This window comes from Ranitomeya variabilis, chromosome 4 (assembly GCF_051348905.1).
Source record: "Ranitomeya variabilis isolate aRanVar5 chromosome 4, aRanVar5.hap1, whole genome shotgun sequence".
NCBI classification, from domain to species: domain Eukaryota; kingdom Metazoa; phylum Chordata; class Amphibia; order Anura; family Dendrobatidae; genus Ranitomeya; species Ranitomeya variabilis.
The window spans coordinates 240,628,008-240,645,131 of NC_135235.1; the positions used below are offsets into that span (position 1 = coordinate 240,628,008).

Below are 17,124 nucleotides of genomic sequence, written 5' to 3' on the forward strand. Positions count from 1 at the left end.
TTTTACCAAGGGTAACAGGAGAAAATGGACCCCAAAAGTTGTTGTACAATTTGTCCTGAGTACGCTGATACCCCATATGTGGGGGTAAACCACTGTTTGGGCGCACCGCAGAGCTCGGAAGGAAAGGAGCGCCATTTTACTTTTCAATGCAAAATTGACTGGAATTGAGATGGGACGCCATGTTGCGTTTGGAGAGCTCCTGATGTGCGTAAACATTGAAACCCCCCCACAAGTGACACCATTTTGGAAAGTAGACCCCCTAAGGAACTTATCTAGATGTGTGGTGAGCACTTTGACCCAACAAGTGCTTCACAGTAGTTTATAATGCAGAGCCGTAAAAATAAAAAATCATATTTTTTCACAAAAATGATCTTTTCGCCCCCAATTTTTTTATTTTCCCAAGGGTAAGAGAAGAAATTAGACCACAAAAGTTGTTGTGCAATTTGTCCTGAGTACGACGATACCCCATATGTGGGGGTAAACCACTGTTTGGGCGCATAGCAGAGCTCGGAAGGGAAGGAGTTTGACTTTTCAATGCAAAATTGACTGGAATTGAGATGGGACACCATGTCGCGTTTGGAGAGCCGAAACATTAAAACCCCCACAAGTGACACCATTTTGGAAAGCAGACCCCCTAATGAACTTATCTAGATGTGTTTTGAGAGCTTTGAACCCCCAAGTGTTTCACTGCGGTTTATAACGCAGAGCCGTGAAAATAAAAATTCTTTTTTTTTTCCACAAAAGTTATTTATAAGCCCCCAGTTTTGTATTTTCCCAAGGGTAACAGGAGAAATTGGACCCCAAAAGTTGTTGTCCAATTTGTCCTGAGTACGCTGATACCCCGTATGTGGGGGGGAACCACTGTTTGGGCGCATGGCAGAGCTCGGAAGGAAAGGAGCGCCATTTGGAATACAGACTTAGATGGATTGGTCCGCAGGCGTCACGTTGCATTTGCAGAGTCCCTGATGTACCCAAACAGTAGAAACCCCCAAGAAGTGACCCCATATTGGAAACTAGACCTCCCAAGGAACTTATCTAGATGTGTTGTGAGAACTTTAAACCCCCACGTGTTTCACTACAGTTTATAACGCAGAGCCGTGAAAATAAAAAATATTTTTTTTCCCACAAAAATGATATTTAGCCCCCCAAATTTTTATTTTCCCAAGGATAACAACCTTGTTGTCCAATTTGTCCCGAGTTCGCTGATACCCCATATGTTGGGGTAAACCCCTGTTTGGGTGCACGGGAGAGCTCGGAAGGGAAAGAGCACCGTTTTACTTTTTCAACGCAGAATTGGCTGGAATTGAGATCGGACGCCATGTCGCGTTTGGAGAGCCCCTGATGTGCCTGAACAGTGGAAACTCCCCAATTCTACCTGAAACCCTATTCCAAACACACCCCTAACCCTAATCCCAACGGTAACCCTAACCACACCCCTAACCCTGACACACCCCTAACCCTAATCCCAACCGTAAATGTAATCCAAACCCTAACCCTAACTTTAGCCCCAACCTTAACCCTAACTTTAGCCCCAACCCTAACCCTAACTTTAGCCCCAACCCTAACTTTAGCCCCAACCCTAACCCTAACTTTAGCTCCAACCCTAGCCCTAACCCTAGCCCTAACCCTAACCCTAATGGGAAAATGGAAATAAATACATTTTTTTAATTTTAGTATTTTTCCCTAACTAAGGGGGTGATGAAGGGGGGTTTGATTTACTTTTATAGCGTTTTTTTTATATCGGATTTTTATGATTGGCAGCTGTCTCACACTAAAAGACGCTTTTTATAGCAAAAAAGTTTTTGCGTCTCCACATTTTGAGACCTATAATTTTTCCATATTTTGGTCCACAGAGTCATGTGAGGTCTTGTTTTTTGCGGGACAAGTTGACGTTTTTATTGGTAACTTTTTCGGGCACATGACATTTTTTTATCACTTTTTATTCCGATTTTTGTGAGGCAGAATGACCAAAAACCAGCTATTCATGAATTTCTTTTGGGGGAGGCGTTTATACCGTTCCACGTTTGGTAAAATTGATAAAGCAGCTTTATTCGTTGGGTCAGTACGATTACAGCGATATCTCATTTTTATCATTTTTTTATGTTTTGGAGCTTTTATACGATAAAAGCTATTTTATAGAAAAAATAATTATTTTGGCATCGCTTTATTCTGAGGACTATAACTTTTTTATTTTTTTGCTTATGATGCTGTATGGTGGCTTGTTTTTTGCGGGACAAGATGACGTTTTCAGCGGTACCATGGTTATTTATATCCATCTTTTTGATCGCGTGTTATTCCACTTTTTGTTCAGCGGTATGATAATAAAGCGTTTTTTGGCTCGTTTTTATTATTTTTTACTTACGGTGTTCACTGAAGGGGTTAACTAGTGGGACAGTTTTATAGGTTGGGTCGTTACGGACGCGGCTATACTTAATATGTGTACTTTTATTGCTTGTTTTTTTTTATTTAGATAAATGTATTTATGGGAATAATATATTTTTTTTTTCTGTATTTAGGAATTTTTTATTTTTTTTTACACATGTGGATTTTTTTTTTTTTTTTTTTACTTTTTTACTTTATCCCGGGGGACACATCACAGATCGCTGATCTGACTGACAGCCGTGCAGGCTTACCAGCACCTGCTGTGGACCCGGAAGTACTCCCTGCAGCACCTGGATGCAGCCCCGCGGCCATTTTGGATCCAGGGACTGCAGGGAGGAGACGCTCGGTACAAGGTGAGTACATCGCCTTGTACCGATCGTCTCAGGGAAGCACGCAGGGAGCCCCCTCCCTGCGCGATGCTTCCCTGTACCGCTGGTACACTGCGATCATGTTTGATCGCAGTGTGCCAGGGGTTAATGTGCCGGGGGTGGTCCGTGACCGCTCCTGGCACATAGTGCCGGATCTCAGCTGCGATAGTCAGCTGACACCCGGCCGCGCTCCCCCTGTGAGCGCGGCCGATCGCATATGACGTACTATCCCATCACTGGTAATTAATTCCCAGGTCACCTTGACGGGATAGTACGTCATATGGGTTTAAGGGGTTAAAAGCTACAGGAAGCGACTAGAGGCTGTTATTTTTGCAAAAGGAGGATCTACTAAATATTAATGTCACTTTTCTGGTGAGGTGCCCATACTTATGCACCTGTCAAATTTTGTTTGAATGCAGATTGCACATTTTCTGTTAGTACAATAAACCTCATTTCAAGGCAGAAACATTACTGTGTCCAACAGTTATTAGATATATGAAACTGACATAGCTGTTACAAAAAAAAACAATTTTTATAAAACATTAAGCTTAAGATTAATAGGGGTGCCCAAACTTTTTCATATAACTGTATCACACTGCCCATGTAGTATATAGCACAGCCCCGCAGTATATCACACAGTCCACGCAGTATATAGCATCCATGCAGTATGTAACACAGGCGACGTAGTATATAGCACAGCCCTCGCAGTATATCACACAGCCCACGCAGTATATCACACAGCCCATATAGTATATAGCACAGCCCCGCAGTATATCACACAGCCCACGCAGTATATAGCAGCCACGCAGTATATAACACAGGCAACGTAGTATATAACACAGGCCACGCAGTATATAACACAGGGCACGTAGTATATAGCACAGCCCTCGCAGTATATCACACTGCCCATGTAGTATATAGCACAGCCCCCGCAGTATATCAGTGCCCATGTAGTATATAGCACAGCCCCCGCAGTATATCACACTGCCCATGTAGTATATAGCACAGCCCACGCAGTATATCACACAGCCCACGCTGTAACATTACATTTTTTTTTACTATTGATGCTGCATAGGCAGCATCAATAGTAAAAAGTTGGGGACACACAGGGTTAATAGCAGCGATAACGGAGTGCGTTACCGCTGGCATTTTCCCTGTGTTAGCGGTGACCGGAGGGGATTATGCGGGCACCGGGCACTAACTGCAGGGGAGTAGGGAGGGACTAATCGGACTGTGCCCGTCGACGATTGGTCACGGCAGCCATGACAGGCAGCTGGCGAGACCAATCAGCGATGCGGGATTTCCGTTACGGAAGTTGAGGACAGAAAGACGGAAGTACCCCTTAGACAAATATATATATATATATATATATATTCCTGATTTTCTAATCTTTTGCACATTTTTCACAGCTAAAGGTTTCCGATCACCAAAAAAATGTAAATATAGGAAAAAGATAACACAATATGCAGTTTTTGACCCTGTCCGCAGGATTGTGCTCAGTAACTACAGGCAGTGTCAGGTAGGTGCAGATATACTGATTACACTGATACCCGGTGATGAAATGCGATACGATACGGGATCAATAAAGTGTATCGTATCGTATGTGTAATCAGTATAACGGCACCGACCTGACACTGTCTGTAGTCACTGAGCACAATCCTGATCACAGATATCAGTGTAATCAGTATAACGGCACCGACCTGACACTTCCTTTGGTCACTGAGGACAATCCTGATCACAGGTACCAGTGTAGTCAGTATAACGGCACCGACCTTCCTTACACTGTCTGTAGTTACTGAGCACAATCCTGATCACAGGTTCCTTTTAACCCCTTCACCCACAAGCCCCTTTTCATTTTTGCATTTCCGTTTTTCGCTCCCCTACTTCCCGGAGCCATAACTTTTTTATTTTTCCGTCAATATGGCCATGTGAAGGCTTGTTTTTTGTGGGACGAGTTATACTTTTAAATGACACCACTGATTTTACAATATTCTGTACTTGAAAACATGAAAAAAATTCCAAGTGCGGTGAAATTGCAAAAAAAAAAAAAGTGCAATTCCACAACTTGTTTGTGGATTTTTTTTTTGCCATGTTCACCAAGTGCTAAAACTGACTGGCCATTATAATTCTGCAGGTCATTACGAGTCCGTAGATACCAAACATGGGCAGGTTATTTTTCATTTAAATGGAAGAAAAAAATCCAAAGTTTGTAGAAAAAAAAGGCGTCATTTTCTGAGACCCGTAGCATCTCCATTTTTCATATATTATCTTTTGAGTGCATTTTAATTCATTGTTGTGCCGACCAAAAAAACTAAATTCTGGCGTCTTGACTTTTTTCCACTACACCATTTATGTGGACAGATCTGGCGATTCTGCAGGGAGAGCCCAACAAACAGGCTGTCCATGCATGTGCCGTGAGAGTGACACTGTAGCTGCGACACCGGACATCTGATCAGCCGGCGCGCTCCCTGTATCCAGGTACCCTTTGCAGCTTATTTGGTAAGCACTAAAGCTTGCTGAATAAGCAGGAACCCGATCAAATTCGCTCAACTCTAGTCATTAGCAGAAAGCCAGACCTTCTTAATGAGGATTTTTTTGGTAGACAGCAAAATTCATGGTTGCATTTACCACAGCAATTCTTCCAGGTTCTGAAGCAGCAAAACAGCCCCAGATCATCACACTACCACCACTATATTTTACTGTTGGTATGATGTTCCTTTTCTGAAATGCTGTGTTACTTCTATGCCAGAGGTAATAAGACACATATCTTCCAAAAAGAACCATTTTTGTCTTGTCAGGCCACAGAGTATTCTCCAAAAGTCTTAGGGATTTATCAAGATGTTTTCTGGCAAAACTGAGACAAGCTTTAATGTTCTTATTGCTCACTAGTGATTTTCATCTTGAAACTTTGCTATGCAGGCCATTTTTATCCAGTCTATTTCTTATGGTGGAGTCATGAACTGACCTTAACTGAGGTAAGTGAGGCCTGTGGTTCATTGGATGTTATTGTGGGGTCTTTTTTTGACCTCTTCGATAAGTCGCCACTGTGCTCTTATGGAAATTTTTATCAACCGGCCACTCCTGAGAGAGTTCCCTACTGTTTCAGGTTTCCGCCTTTTGTGGTGAATAGCCGTCACGGTGGATCGCTGGAGTCCAAAAGTTTTAAAAACTGCTTTATAACCTTTTCTAGACTGAAAGACCTCAATTAGTTTGTTTCTCATTAATTCAAGAATTTATTTGGATCGCGGCATGATGTCTAGCTTTTGAGGACATTTGGTCTATTTCACTTTGTCAGACAGGTCCTATTTGATTTCTTGATTGAGAACAGGTGTGGCAATGATCAGGCCTGTGTGTTAGCTTCCCAAAGATGTGATAAACCAAAGTTTATTTTGGGGGGAATCACCTTTTTCCACAGGGCCCTGTAGGTTTGGATTTATTTTTCCCTTAAGAATTAAGACTTTCATTTCACAACTGCATTTTGTGATTACTGGTGTTATCCTTGTCTAATATTTACATCAGGCGATATGAAATATTAAAGTGTGACAAACATGCAAAAGATTAGGAAGTCAGCAACGAGGCAAAGACTTTCACACAACTGTATATGTGCGCGTGTGTGTATATATACAAACACACGTGTATGTAAGCACAGTGTATATATATATATATATATATATATATATATATATACACACACACACGTACGTTTATGTGTTTGCTCATACAGACACACACACGTGTACGAATGTGCAGTGTGTATATATACACGCGTATATACCGTAAGCAGGAGATGATAACATGATCTGTATGGGGACAGTGTGAGCCATCGGTGATCGTTCTAACCCCATAGGGTTTCATCAGGCGGTGATAGGCCTCTTTCACACTTCCGTTTTTTGTGTCCGTCGTAGTGCAGCAAAATGACGGATGTCATGAAAATAGTGAAAAACGTGTGCGACACATCCAGTGTAATGACGGATGCGTCGTCCACAAATTCTGGGGGGGGGGGGGGGGGAGAGACCGAATATCCTTCGGGCGTGCTCAGAGGGGGAAAACTGGATCCTTCGCTGAATTCCAGTGTGTGACGGTCAGCGACGGATCCTGCGTCCATAGGCATCTATTCTACTCAACGACGTATGCCGCAGGATCCGTCGCGACACGTTTTCCCGACGCAGACAAAAAACGTTACATTGAACGTTTTTTTCCAGACGACGGTCCGCCAAGACACGACGGATCCGACGTAAGGCCATCCGTCGCTAATACAAGTCTATGGGAAAAAAAAGGATCCTGCGGGCACATTTGCAGGATCCGTTTTTTTCCCAAAACAACGCATTGCAACGGATTTGAAAAGACGGAAGTGTGAAAGAGGCCTTAAGAGGAGATTGTTGTACATGGAAAAAGGAAACAGGATCTCAAAAAATTCATGATGGAATTCAGGGTTCAGAGCTTTGATGATCCAGAATGTGAGGACGGAATTACATATGAAGAAGAAAGATGTGGACTGATGTTCATGGAATGAAAATAAGACATCCCCAGAAAATAAGACATCCCATGAAAAAATAATATAAGGTCCAGACACATTTTTAGAGAAACACGTCTCCTCCTGTCTCTCTCTCTATGCATAATTCTCTTGTCTCCCCATCACTCTCTGCCTCTGTGACTCTCTTCCCTCAGTCCCCATCCGTCACTCTCTCCCTCTCCTGCCCCTTGTCACTCTCCCCCTTGTCAGTCTCGCCCTCACTCTCCCATCACTGCCCCCTCCGTCACTCTCTCCCTCCGTCACTCTCTCCCTCCGTCACTCTCTCCCTCCGTCACTCTCTCCCCTCAGTCTCCCCCGTCACTCTCCCCGTTACTCCCTCCCCTCTGTCTCCCCTCTGCCACTTCCCCCCTCTGTCACTCTCTTCCCTCAGTCTCCCTCTCCCCTCACTCTCTCCCCTCAGTCTTGCCCACTGTCACTCTCTCCCACTGTCACTCTTTCCCCTCAGTCTCTCCCTGTCACTCTCTCCCCTCAGTCTGTCTCCTCAGTTACTCTCCCTCGTTCACTCTCTCCCTCTGTCACTCTCTCCCTCCGTCACTCTTTCCCCCTCAGTCACTCTCCCCCTCAGTCACTCTCCCCCTCAGTCACTCTCCCTCTGTCAGTCTCTCCCTCTGTCAGTCTCTCCCTCTGTCAGTCTCTCCCTCTGTCAGTCTCTCCCTCTGTCAGTCTCTCCCTCTGTCAGTCTCTCCCTCTGTCAGTCTCTCCCTCTGTCAGTCTCTCCCTCTGTCAGTCTCTCCCTCTGTCAGTCTCTCCCTCTGTCAGTCTCTCCCTCAGTCAGTCTCTCCCTCAGTCACTTTCCTCACTCTCTCTCCCTGTCACTCCCCTCAGTCTTTCCCTCTGTCACTCTCTCCCTCGGTCACTCTCAGTCTCTCCCTCAGTCTCCCCTCAGTCACTCTCTCCCTCAGTCTCCCCTCAGTCACTCTCTCCCTCAGTCTCTCCCTCTGTCACTCTCTCCCTCTCCTCACTCTCTCCCTCAGTCACTCTTTCCTCACTCTCTCCCCTCAGTCTCTCCCTCTCTCCTGCCCCTTGTCACTCTCCCCCTTGTCAGTCTCGCCCTCACTCTCCCCCCATCACTGCCCCTTCCGTCACTCTCCCCCTCTGTCACTCTCTCTCCATCACTCTCTCCCTCTGTCAATCTCTCCGTCACTCTCTCCCTCTGTCACTCTATCCCCTCACTCTCTTCCTCTGTCACTCTCTCCCCTCAGTCTCCCCTGTCACTCTCCCCATTACTCCCTCCCCTCTGTCACTTCCCCCCTCTGTCACTCTCTTCCCTCAGTCTCCCTCTCCCCTCAGTCTTGCCCACTGTCACTCTCTCCCCCTGTCACTCTCTCCGTCACTCTCTCCCCTCAGTCTCTCTCCCTCTGTCACTCTCTCCCTCTGTCACTCTCTCCCTCTGTCACTCTCTCCCTCTGTCACCCTCTCCCTCTGTCACTCTCTCCCTCTGTCACTCTCTCCCTCTGTCACTCTCTCCCTCTGTCACTCTCTCCCCCTGTCACTCTCTCCCTCTGTCACTCTCTCCCCTCACTCTCTTCCTGTCACTCTCTCCCCTCACTCTCCCGTCACCCCTCTGCCACTTCCCCCCTGTCACTCTCTTCCCTCAGTCTCCCTCTCCTCTCACTCTCTCCCCTCAGTCTTGCCCACTGTCACTCTCTCCCCCTGTCACTCTTTCCCCTCACTCTCTCCCCTCAGTCTGTCTCCTCAGTTACTCTCCCTCGTTCACTCTCTCCCTCCGTCACTCTCTCCCTCCCTCCGTCACTCTCTCCCTCCGTCACTCTCTCCCTCCGTCACTCTCTCCCTCCGTCACTCTCTCCCCTCAGTCTCTACCTCTGTCACTCTCTCCCCTCAGTCCCTCCCTCAGTCACTCTCTCCCTCAGTCACTCTCTCTCCTCAGTCACTCTCCTCAGTCACTCTCTCTCCTCAGTCACTCTCTCCTCACTCTCCCCCTCAGTCACTCTCTCTCCTCACTCTCCCCCTCAGTCACTCTCTCTCCTCACTCTCCCCCTCACTCTCCCCCTCAGTCACTCTCTCCCCCTCAGTCTCTCCCTCAGTCACTTTCCTCACTCTCTCCCTGTCACTCCCCTCAGTCTTTCCCTCTGTCACTCTCTTTCCTCACTCTCTCCCTCTGTCACTCTCCCCTCAGTCTCTCCCTCAGTCTCCCCTCAGTCACTCTCTCCCTCAGTCTCCCCTCAGTCACTCTCTCCCTCAGTCTCTCCCTCTGTCACTCTCTCCCTCAGTCACTCTTTCCTCACTCTCACCCCTCAGTCTCTCCCTCTCTCCTGCCCCTTGTCACTCTCCCCCTTGTCAGTCTCGCCCTCACTCTCCCCCCCTCACTGCCCCTTCCGTCACTCTCCCCCTCCGTCACTCTCTCTCCATCACTCTCTCCCTCTGTCAATCTCTCCGTCACTCTCTCCCTCTGTCACTCACCCCTCACTCTCTTCCTGTCACTCTATCCCCTCACTCTCTTCCTCTGTCACTCTATCCCCTCACTCTCTTCCTCTGTCACTCTCTCCCCTCAGTCTCCCCTGTCACTCTCCCCGTTACTCCCTCCCCTCTGTCTCCCCTCTGCCACTTCCCCCCTCTGTCACTCTCTTCCCTCAGTCTCCCTCTCCCCTCAGTCTTGCCCACTGTCACTCTCTCCCCCTGTCACTCTCTCCCCTGTCTGTCTCCTCAGTCACTCGCTCCCTCCGTCACTCGCTCCCTCCGTCACTCGCTCCCCCCCGTCACTCGCTCCCCTCAGTCTCTCCCTGTCACTCTCTCCCCTCAGTCTCCCCCTCAGTCACTCTCTCCCCTCAGTCTCCCCCTCAGTCACTCTCTCCCCTCAGTCTCCCCCTCAGTCACTCTCTCCCCTCAGTCACTCTCTCCCTCAGTCACTCTCTCCCTCAGTCACTCTCTCCCCTCAGTCACTCTCTCCCTCAGTCTTTCCCTCTGTCACTCTCTTTCCTCACTCTCTCCCTCTGTCACTCTCCCCTCAGTCACTCTCTCTCCCTCAGTCACTCTCTCCCTCTCCTCACTCTCTCCCTCAGTCACTCTTTCCTCACTCTCTCCCCTCAATCTCTCCCTCTGTCACGCTCTCCCTCAGTCACTCCCCTCGGTCTTTCCCTCTGTCACTCTCTCCCTCTGTCACTCTCTTTCCTCACTCTCTCCCTCTGTCACTCTCTCCTCAGTCTCTCCCTCTGTCACTCTCTCTCCTCAGTCTCTCTCCCTCTCACTCTCTCTTTCCTCACTCTCTCCCTCTGTCACTCTCTCCCCTAGTCTCCGGTGAAGGATACGCTGCAGCAGTCGGCGGCTGCAGGGCCCGGATCCCGGGGTGTGCGGCGGCTGCAGAGGAGGGAGGAGGAGGCACGGCGGCGCTGGGCACGGCAGCTGACGGGGGAGGCCCCAGCACCCCGGTCCCGGCTCCGGTGGGTGCGGCGGATTTCAGGGCCGGCTTGTGCGGTAAACTCATGGCCGGGCCGGGTTCAGGGGCGGACCCTCATGGGAGCGCAGTCAGGGAGACACGGGCGCCTCTGTTTGTCGTGGAGATACCGGTAATTTCCTCACTCAGACACCGGAGCACCCAACATGGCGCTGCGTCCGCCTCCAGCAGTCCGGCAGGACGGACATTCGGTAATCTCCGGCAAAGTTCGGATGCGCTCGGAAAACAGGTGGAGTAAACGAAGGCAGCTCGGAAATGTTCGGAAACACTCGAGTTCGTTCGCAGCCGGAGGATCGTGTGTGGTCTGTGCTCGTACACCAATCGTTAAAGGGGGAGGCCGTGGGCAATGGGGAGGCAGGGCCCGAACGCTGTTTCGGAAATCTTCGGAAAGAGGCGTGATCAAGATCGGTGCAATCTGACACAGAGGCGGGCTACAGCCACAGGGCGGGGTCCCAGGAGATGCAGGGATTGGAAGGGGCGTGGTGACACGAAATAATTCGGTAATATTCGTTGCCGTTCGGCTTCTGAGTGTTAGTCACAGAATGTCTCCTCCACGCGGCAAAGCAGGCACATGACAACGGAAATACAGCAGTATCATAGGAAGCGGGTGTGAAAATTGTGTAACCAAGGAAACCAGATCCCGCCCCCTACAGCTGAGGGTGCAATCTCTAGTAAGGACCCAGCAGCCCGTGCAGAGGGGCCCAGAGGAGTCTGCGGTGTAGTAGTGCGGCCCCATACAGTCTCACTGCACTACAGAGCCCCATACAGTCCCCCTGCACTACAGCGCCCCATACAGCCTCCCTGCACTACAGCGCCCCATACAGTCTCACTGCACTACAGAGCCCCATACAGTCCCCCTGCACTACAGCGCCCCATACAGCCTCCCTGCACTACAGCGCCCCATACAGCCTCCCTGCACTACAGCGCCCCATACAGCCTCCCTGCACTACAGCGCCCCATACAGTCCCCCTGCACTACAGCGCCCCATACAGTCTCCCTGCACTACAGATCCCCATACAGTCTCCCTGCACTACAGAGCCCCATACAGTCCCCCTGCACTACAGCGCCCCATACAGCCTCCCTGCACTACAGCGCCCCATACAGCCTCCCTGCACTACAGCGCCCCATACAGCCTCCCTGCACTACAGCGCCCCATACAGTCCCCCTGCACTACAGCGCCCCATACAGTCTCCCTGCACTACAGATCCCCATACAGTCCCCCTGCACTACAGCGCCCCATACAGCCTCCCTGCACTACAGCGCCCCATACAGCCTCCCTGCACTACAGCGCCCCATACAGCCTCCCTGCACTACAGCGCCCCATACAGTCCCCCTGCACTACAGCGCCCCATACAGTCTCACTGCACTACAGAGCCCCATACAGTCCCCCTGCACTACAGCGCCCCATACAGTCCCCCTGCACTACAGCGCCCCATACAGCCTCCCTGCACTACAGCGCCCCATACAGCCTCCCTGCACTACAGCGCCCCATACAGCCTCCCTGCACTACAGCGCCCCATACAGTCCCCCTGCACTACAGCGCCCCATACAGTCTCCCTGCACTACAGCGCCCCATACAGTCTCCCTGCACTACAGATCCCCATACAGTCTCCCTGCACTACAGAGCCCCATACAGCCTCCCTGCACTACAGCGCCCCAGCCTCCCTGCACTACAGCGCCATACAGCCTCCCTGCACTACAGAGCCCCATACAGCCTCCCTGCACTACAGCGCCCCAGTCTCCCTGCACTACAGAGCCATACAGCCTCCCTGCACTACAGAGCCCCAAATAGTCTCCCTGCACTACAGAGCCCCATACAGTCTCCCTGCACTACAGAGCCCCATACAGTCTCCCTGCACTACAGCGCCCCATACAGTCTCCCTGCACTACAGCGCCCCATACAGTCCCCCTGCACTACAGCACCCCATACAGTCCCCCTGCACTACAGCACCCCATACAGCCTCCCTGCACTACAGCGCCCCATACAGCCTCCCTGCACTAGAGCCCCATACAGCCTCCCTGCACTACAGAGCCCCATACAGCCTCCCTGCACTACAGAGCCCCATATAGTCCCCCTGCACTACAGAGCCCCATACAGTCTCCCTGCACTACAGAGCCCCATACAATCCCCCTGCACTACAGCGCCCCATACAGTCTCCCTGCAATACAGCCCCCCATACAGTCCCCCTGCACTACAGCGCCCCATACAGCCTCCCTGCACTACAGCGCCCCATACAGCCTCCCTGCACTACAGAGCCCCATACAGTCCCCCTGCACTACAGAGCCCCATACAATCCCCCTGCACTACAGAGCCCCATACAGTCTCCCTGCAATACAGCCCCCCATACAGTCTCCCTACACTACAGAGCCCCATACAGTCTCCCTGCACTACAGAGCCCCATAAGCCTCTCTCTCCTATACAGCTCCCTGCACTATAGAGCCCCATACAGCCTCCCTCTCCTATACAGCTCCTGCACTATAGAGCCCCATACAGTCTCCCAGCACTATAGAGCCCCATATAGCCTCCCTCTTATACAGCTCCCTGCACTATAGAGCCCCATACAGTCTCCCAGCACTATAGAGCCCCATAGAGCCTCCCTCCCCCATACAGCCTTCTTGCTCTATAAAGCCCTATAGTCTCCCTGCACTATAGAGCCCCATACAGCCTCCTTGCTCTATAAAGACCTATACAGTCTCCCTGCACTATAGAGCCCCATACAGCCTCCCTGCCCATTACAGCCTTCCTGCACTATAGAGCCCCATAGTCTCCATGCACTACAGAGCCCCCTACAGTCTCCATGCACTACAGAGCCCCATACAGTCTCCATGCACTACAGAGCCCCATACAGCCTCCCTGCACTACAGAGCCCCATACAGCCTCCCTGCACTATAGAGCCCCATACAGCCTCCCTGCACTATAGAGCTCCAGACAGCCTCCCTCTCCTATACAGCTCCCTGCACTATAGAGCCCCATACAGCCTCCCTCTCCTATACAGCTCCCTGCACTATAGAGCCCCATACAGTCTCCCAGTACTATAGAGCCCCATACAGCCTCCCTCCTATACAGCTCCCTGCACTAGAGCCCCATACAGTCTCCCAGCACTATAGAGCCCCATACGGCCTCCCTCTGCTGTACAGCTCCCTGCACTATAGAGCCCCATACAGCCTCCCTCCCCCATACAGCCTTCTTGCTCTATAAAGCCCTATACAGTCTCCCTGCACTATAGATCCCCATACAGCCTCCTTGCACTATAAAGACCTATACCGTCTCCCTGCACTATAGAGCCCCATACAGCCTCCCTGTCTATAACAGCCTCCCTGCACTGTAGAGCCCCATACAGCCTTCCTGCACTATAGAGCCCCATGCAGCCTCCCTGCAATATAGAGTCCCATACAGCCTCCCTGCCCATTACAGCCTTCCTGCGCTATAAAACCCCATACAGCCTCCGTGCCCGTTACAAACGGCTAGCACAGGTAAACAGTGCACATCTGCTGTCTGCTCCTTGCAGGGTCGGACTGGCCCACCAGAGAACTGGAGGATTCTCCGGTGGGCCCAGGCACTGACACCTGCTGGCATACTGGCCAGCAGCAGCCTAGGGCCCCCACTGCTCCAGGGGCCCCCAGCCAGTGGCGTGTCGCAAATAGCGGCACACCTAGCAGCTATGGGGCCCCTGAGTCAAGGGGGCCCGCCTGGTGCCAGCGGAGCAGCACCTGGAGACAGGAGACTGTCCCCGCTGCTAAAAAGAAATGAATATTCACGCTTCCCCACGCCCCCATGAGCGTGGAGAAGTGTGAACATTCATTTCACTTTAATAGCGGTGAGGCTGAGGCTAACACTGCCCGCATGTAAAGCCGGTGCGGCTGCATCGGGGCCCTGTTGTGAATTCCGCTCTTGGGCTCCCTCCAGTGGTTGTAAGTGGCACTTTTGTGAGTTCTGCTCTTGGGCTCCCTCCGGTGGTTTTAAGTGGTACTGCTGCTCCTTGGATTTAGTAGTCAGCAGCTGCTTCCACTGATTGTCTTTCTGGCTCGGCTATTTAGCCTGGTTCTATCCTTCAGCCTGTGCCAGTTGTCAGTGGTTCCTAGTTGGATTCACATCTCTGCTTGGATTTCCCTGATATTCTGACCAGTTCAGCAAAGATAAGTCCTTGCTTTGTTCTTTTGCAGTCCACTTGTTGTGGACTTAATCTTTCTGCACTTTCTATGTTTTTTCTAGTCCAGCTTGTCAGTATGGATTTATTCAGTTAAGCTGGAAGCTCTGGGAAGCAGATTTGCCCTCCACACCTTTAGTCAGGTGTGGAGATTTTTGTAAACTCTATGGTGGATTTTTCTAGTTTTTAATACTGACCGCACAGTATTCTGTCCTGTTCTATCTATCTAGCTAGACTGGCCTCCTTTGCTACATCCTGGTTTCATTCTGCGTATGTCATTTCGCTCTCCACTCACAGTCAATATTTGTGGGGGGCTGTCCTATCCTTTGGGGATATTCTCTGAGGCAAGATAGCTTTCCTGTTTCTATCTTTTGGGGTAGTTAGTCCTCCGGCTGTGACGAGGTGTCTAGAGAGTGACAGGAACATCCCATGGCTACTTCTAGTGTTGTGTTAAGCTCAGGAACCGTGGTCAGTACAGGTACCACCTCCTCCAGAGCACGTCCCATGTTGCTCCTAAACCACCAGTTCATAACAGTACAACTGGCCACAAATGAATTAAATGCATCTCAAAAGAAGGAAAAGGAAGTTCTGAGCCATTTTTTTTTCTGCAGTCTGTTTTGTCTTTTTTTCCCTCTTAATCTCTGGGTGGTTCAGGATTTTGGCGCTGGCATGGATGTTCAGGGTGTGTTTTCTCGTGTGGATCAACTTGCTGCAAGAGTACAGAGTATCCAAGATTATGTTGTCCAGACTCCGGCTTTAGAGCCTAGAATTCCAACCCCTGATTTGTTTTTTGGGGACAGATCCAAGTTTTTGAACTTTAAAAATAACTGCAAATTGTTTTTTGCCTTGAAACCCCATTCCTCTGGTGATTTCATTCAGCAGGTTAAAATTGTCATCTCTCTGCTGTGTGGTGACCCTCAGGACTGGGCATTCTCCCTTGAATCAGGGGATCCGGCATTACTTAATGTAGACGCATTTTTTCAAGCACTTGGATTATTGTATGACGAACCTAATTCTGTGGATCATGCAGAAAAGACCTTGTTGGCCCTGTGTCAGGGTCAGGAAGCGGCAGAAGTATACTGCCAGAAATTTAGAAAATGGTCTGTGCTCACTAAATGGAATGAGGAGGCTCTGGCAGCAATTTTCAGAAAGGGTCTTTCTGAAGCCCTTAAAGATGTTATGGTGGGGTTCCCCACGCCTGCTGGTTTGAGCGAATCTATGTCTCTAGCCATTCAGATTGATCGGCGCCTGCGCGAGCGCAAAGTTGTGCACCATATGGCAGTATCCTCTGAGCAGAGTCCTGAGCCTATGCAATGTGATAGGATTTTGACTAGAGCAGAACGGCAGGGATTCAGACGCCAGAATAGGCTGTGTTTTTACTGTGGTGATTCTGCTCATGTTATTTCTGATTGCCCTAAGCGTAAAAGAGGGTCGCTAGGTCTGTTACCATCAGTACTGTACAGCCTAAATTTCTCTTATCTGTGACCTTGATTTGCTCATTATCGTCCTTTTCTGTCATGGCATTTGTGGATTCAGGCGCTGCCCTGAACTTGATGGACTTGGAATTCGCCAGGCGCTGTGGATTTTCCTTGCAGCCTTTGCAGAGCCCTATTCCTTTGAGGGGCATTGATGCTACACCGTTGGCCAAGGATAAACCTCAGTATTGGACTCAGCTGACCATGTGCATGGCTCCAGCACATCAGGAAGATTGCCGTTTTCTGGTGTTGCATAATTTGCATGATGTTGTTGTACTGGGTTTTCCATGGTTACAGGGACATAATCCGGTGCTGGATTGGAAATCTATGTCTGTGACTAGTTGGGGTTGTCAAGGGGTACATAGTGACGTTCCTTTGATGTCAATTTCCTCTTCCCCCTCTTCTTAAGTTCCTGAGTTTTTGTCGGATTTCCAGGATGTATTTGATGAGCCCAAGTCCAGTTCCCTTCCTCCACATAGGGACTGTGATTGTGCTATTAACTTGATTCCTGGCTGTAAGTTCCCTAAGGGCCGACTTTTCAATCTGTCTGTGCCAGAGCATGCCGCCATGCGGAGTTATGTTAAGGAGTCTTTGGAGAAGGGGCATATTCGGCTGTCTTCCTCACCATTGGGAGCGGGATTCTTTTTTGTTGCCAAGAAGGATGGCTCCTTGAGACCCTGTATTGATTATCGCCTTCTTAATAAGATCACGGTCAAATTCCAGTACCCTTTACCTTTGCTTTCTGATTTGTTTGCTCGGATCAAGGGGGCTAGTTGGTTTACTAAGATTGACCTTCGAGGGGCAT

At 49.9% G+C, this 17,124-nt stretch overlaps 1 protein-coding gene across 3 annotated transcripts in view; it reads right to left on the reverse strand.

Annotated features, from left to right (window-relative positions):
* Positions 1-10,990, reverse strand: part of EIF4G3 (eukaryotic translation initiation factor 4 gamma 3) — a 114,990-nt gene extending 104,000 nt beyond the window's left edge. For 2 of the 3 annotated variants that reach the window (XM_077260449.1, XM_077260448.1), the window contains exon 1: positions 10,551-10,990. In XM_077260449.1, the coding sequence (XP_077116564.1) occupies positions 10,551-10,726 (176 nt within the window). In that variant the 5' untranslated portion in view covers positions 10,727-10,990. The remainder of the gene's footprint in view (positions 1-10,550) is intronic. The other variant, XM_077260447.1, reaches the window with a different exon arrangement.
* Positions 10,991-17,124: the final 6,134 nt, after the last annotated feature.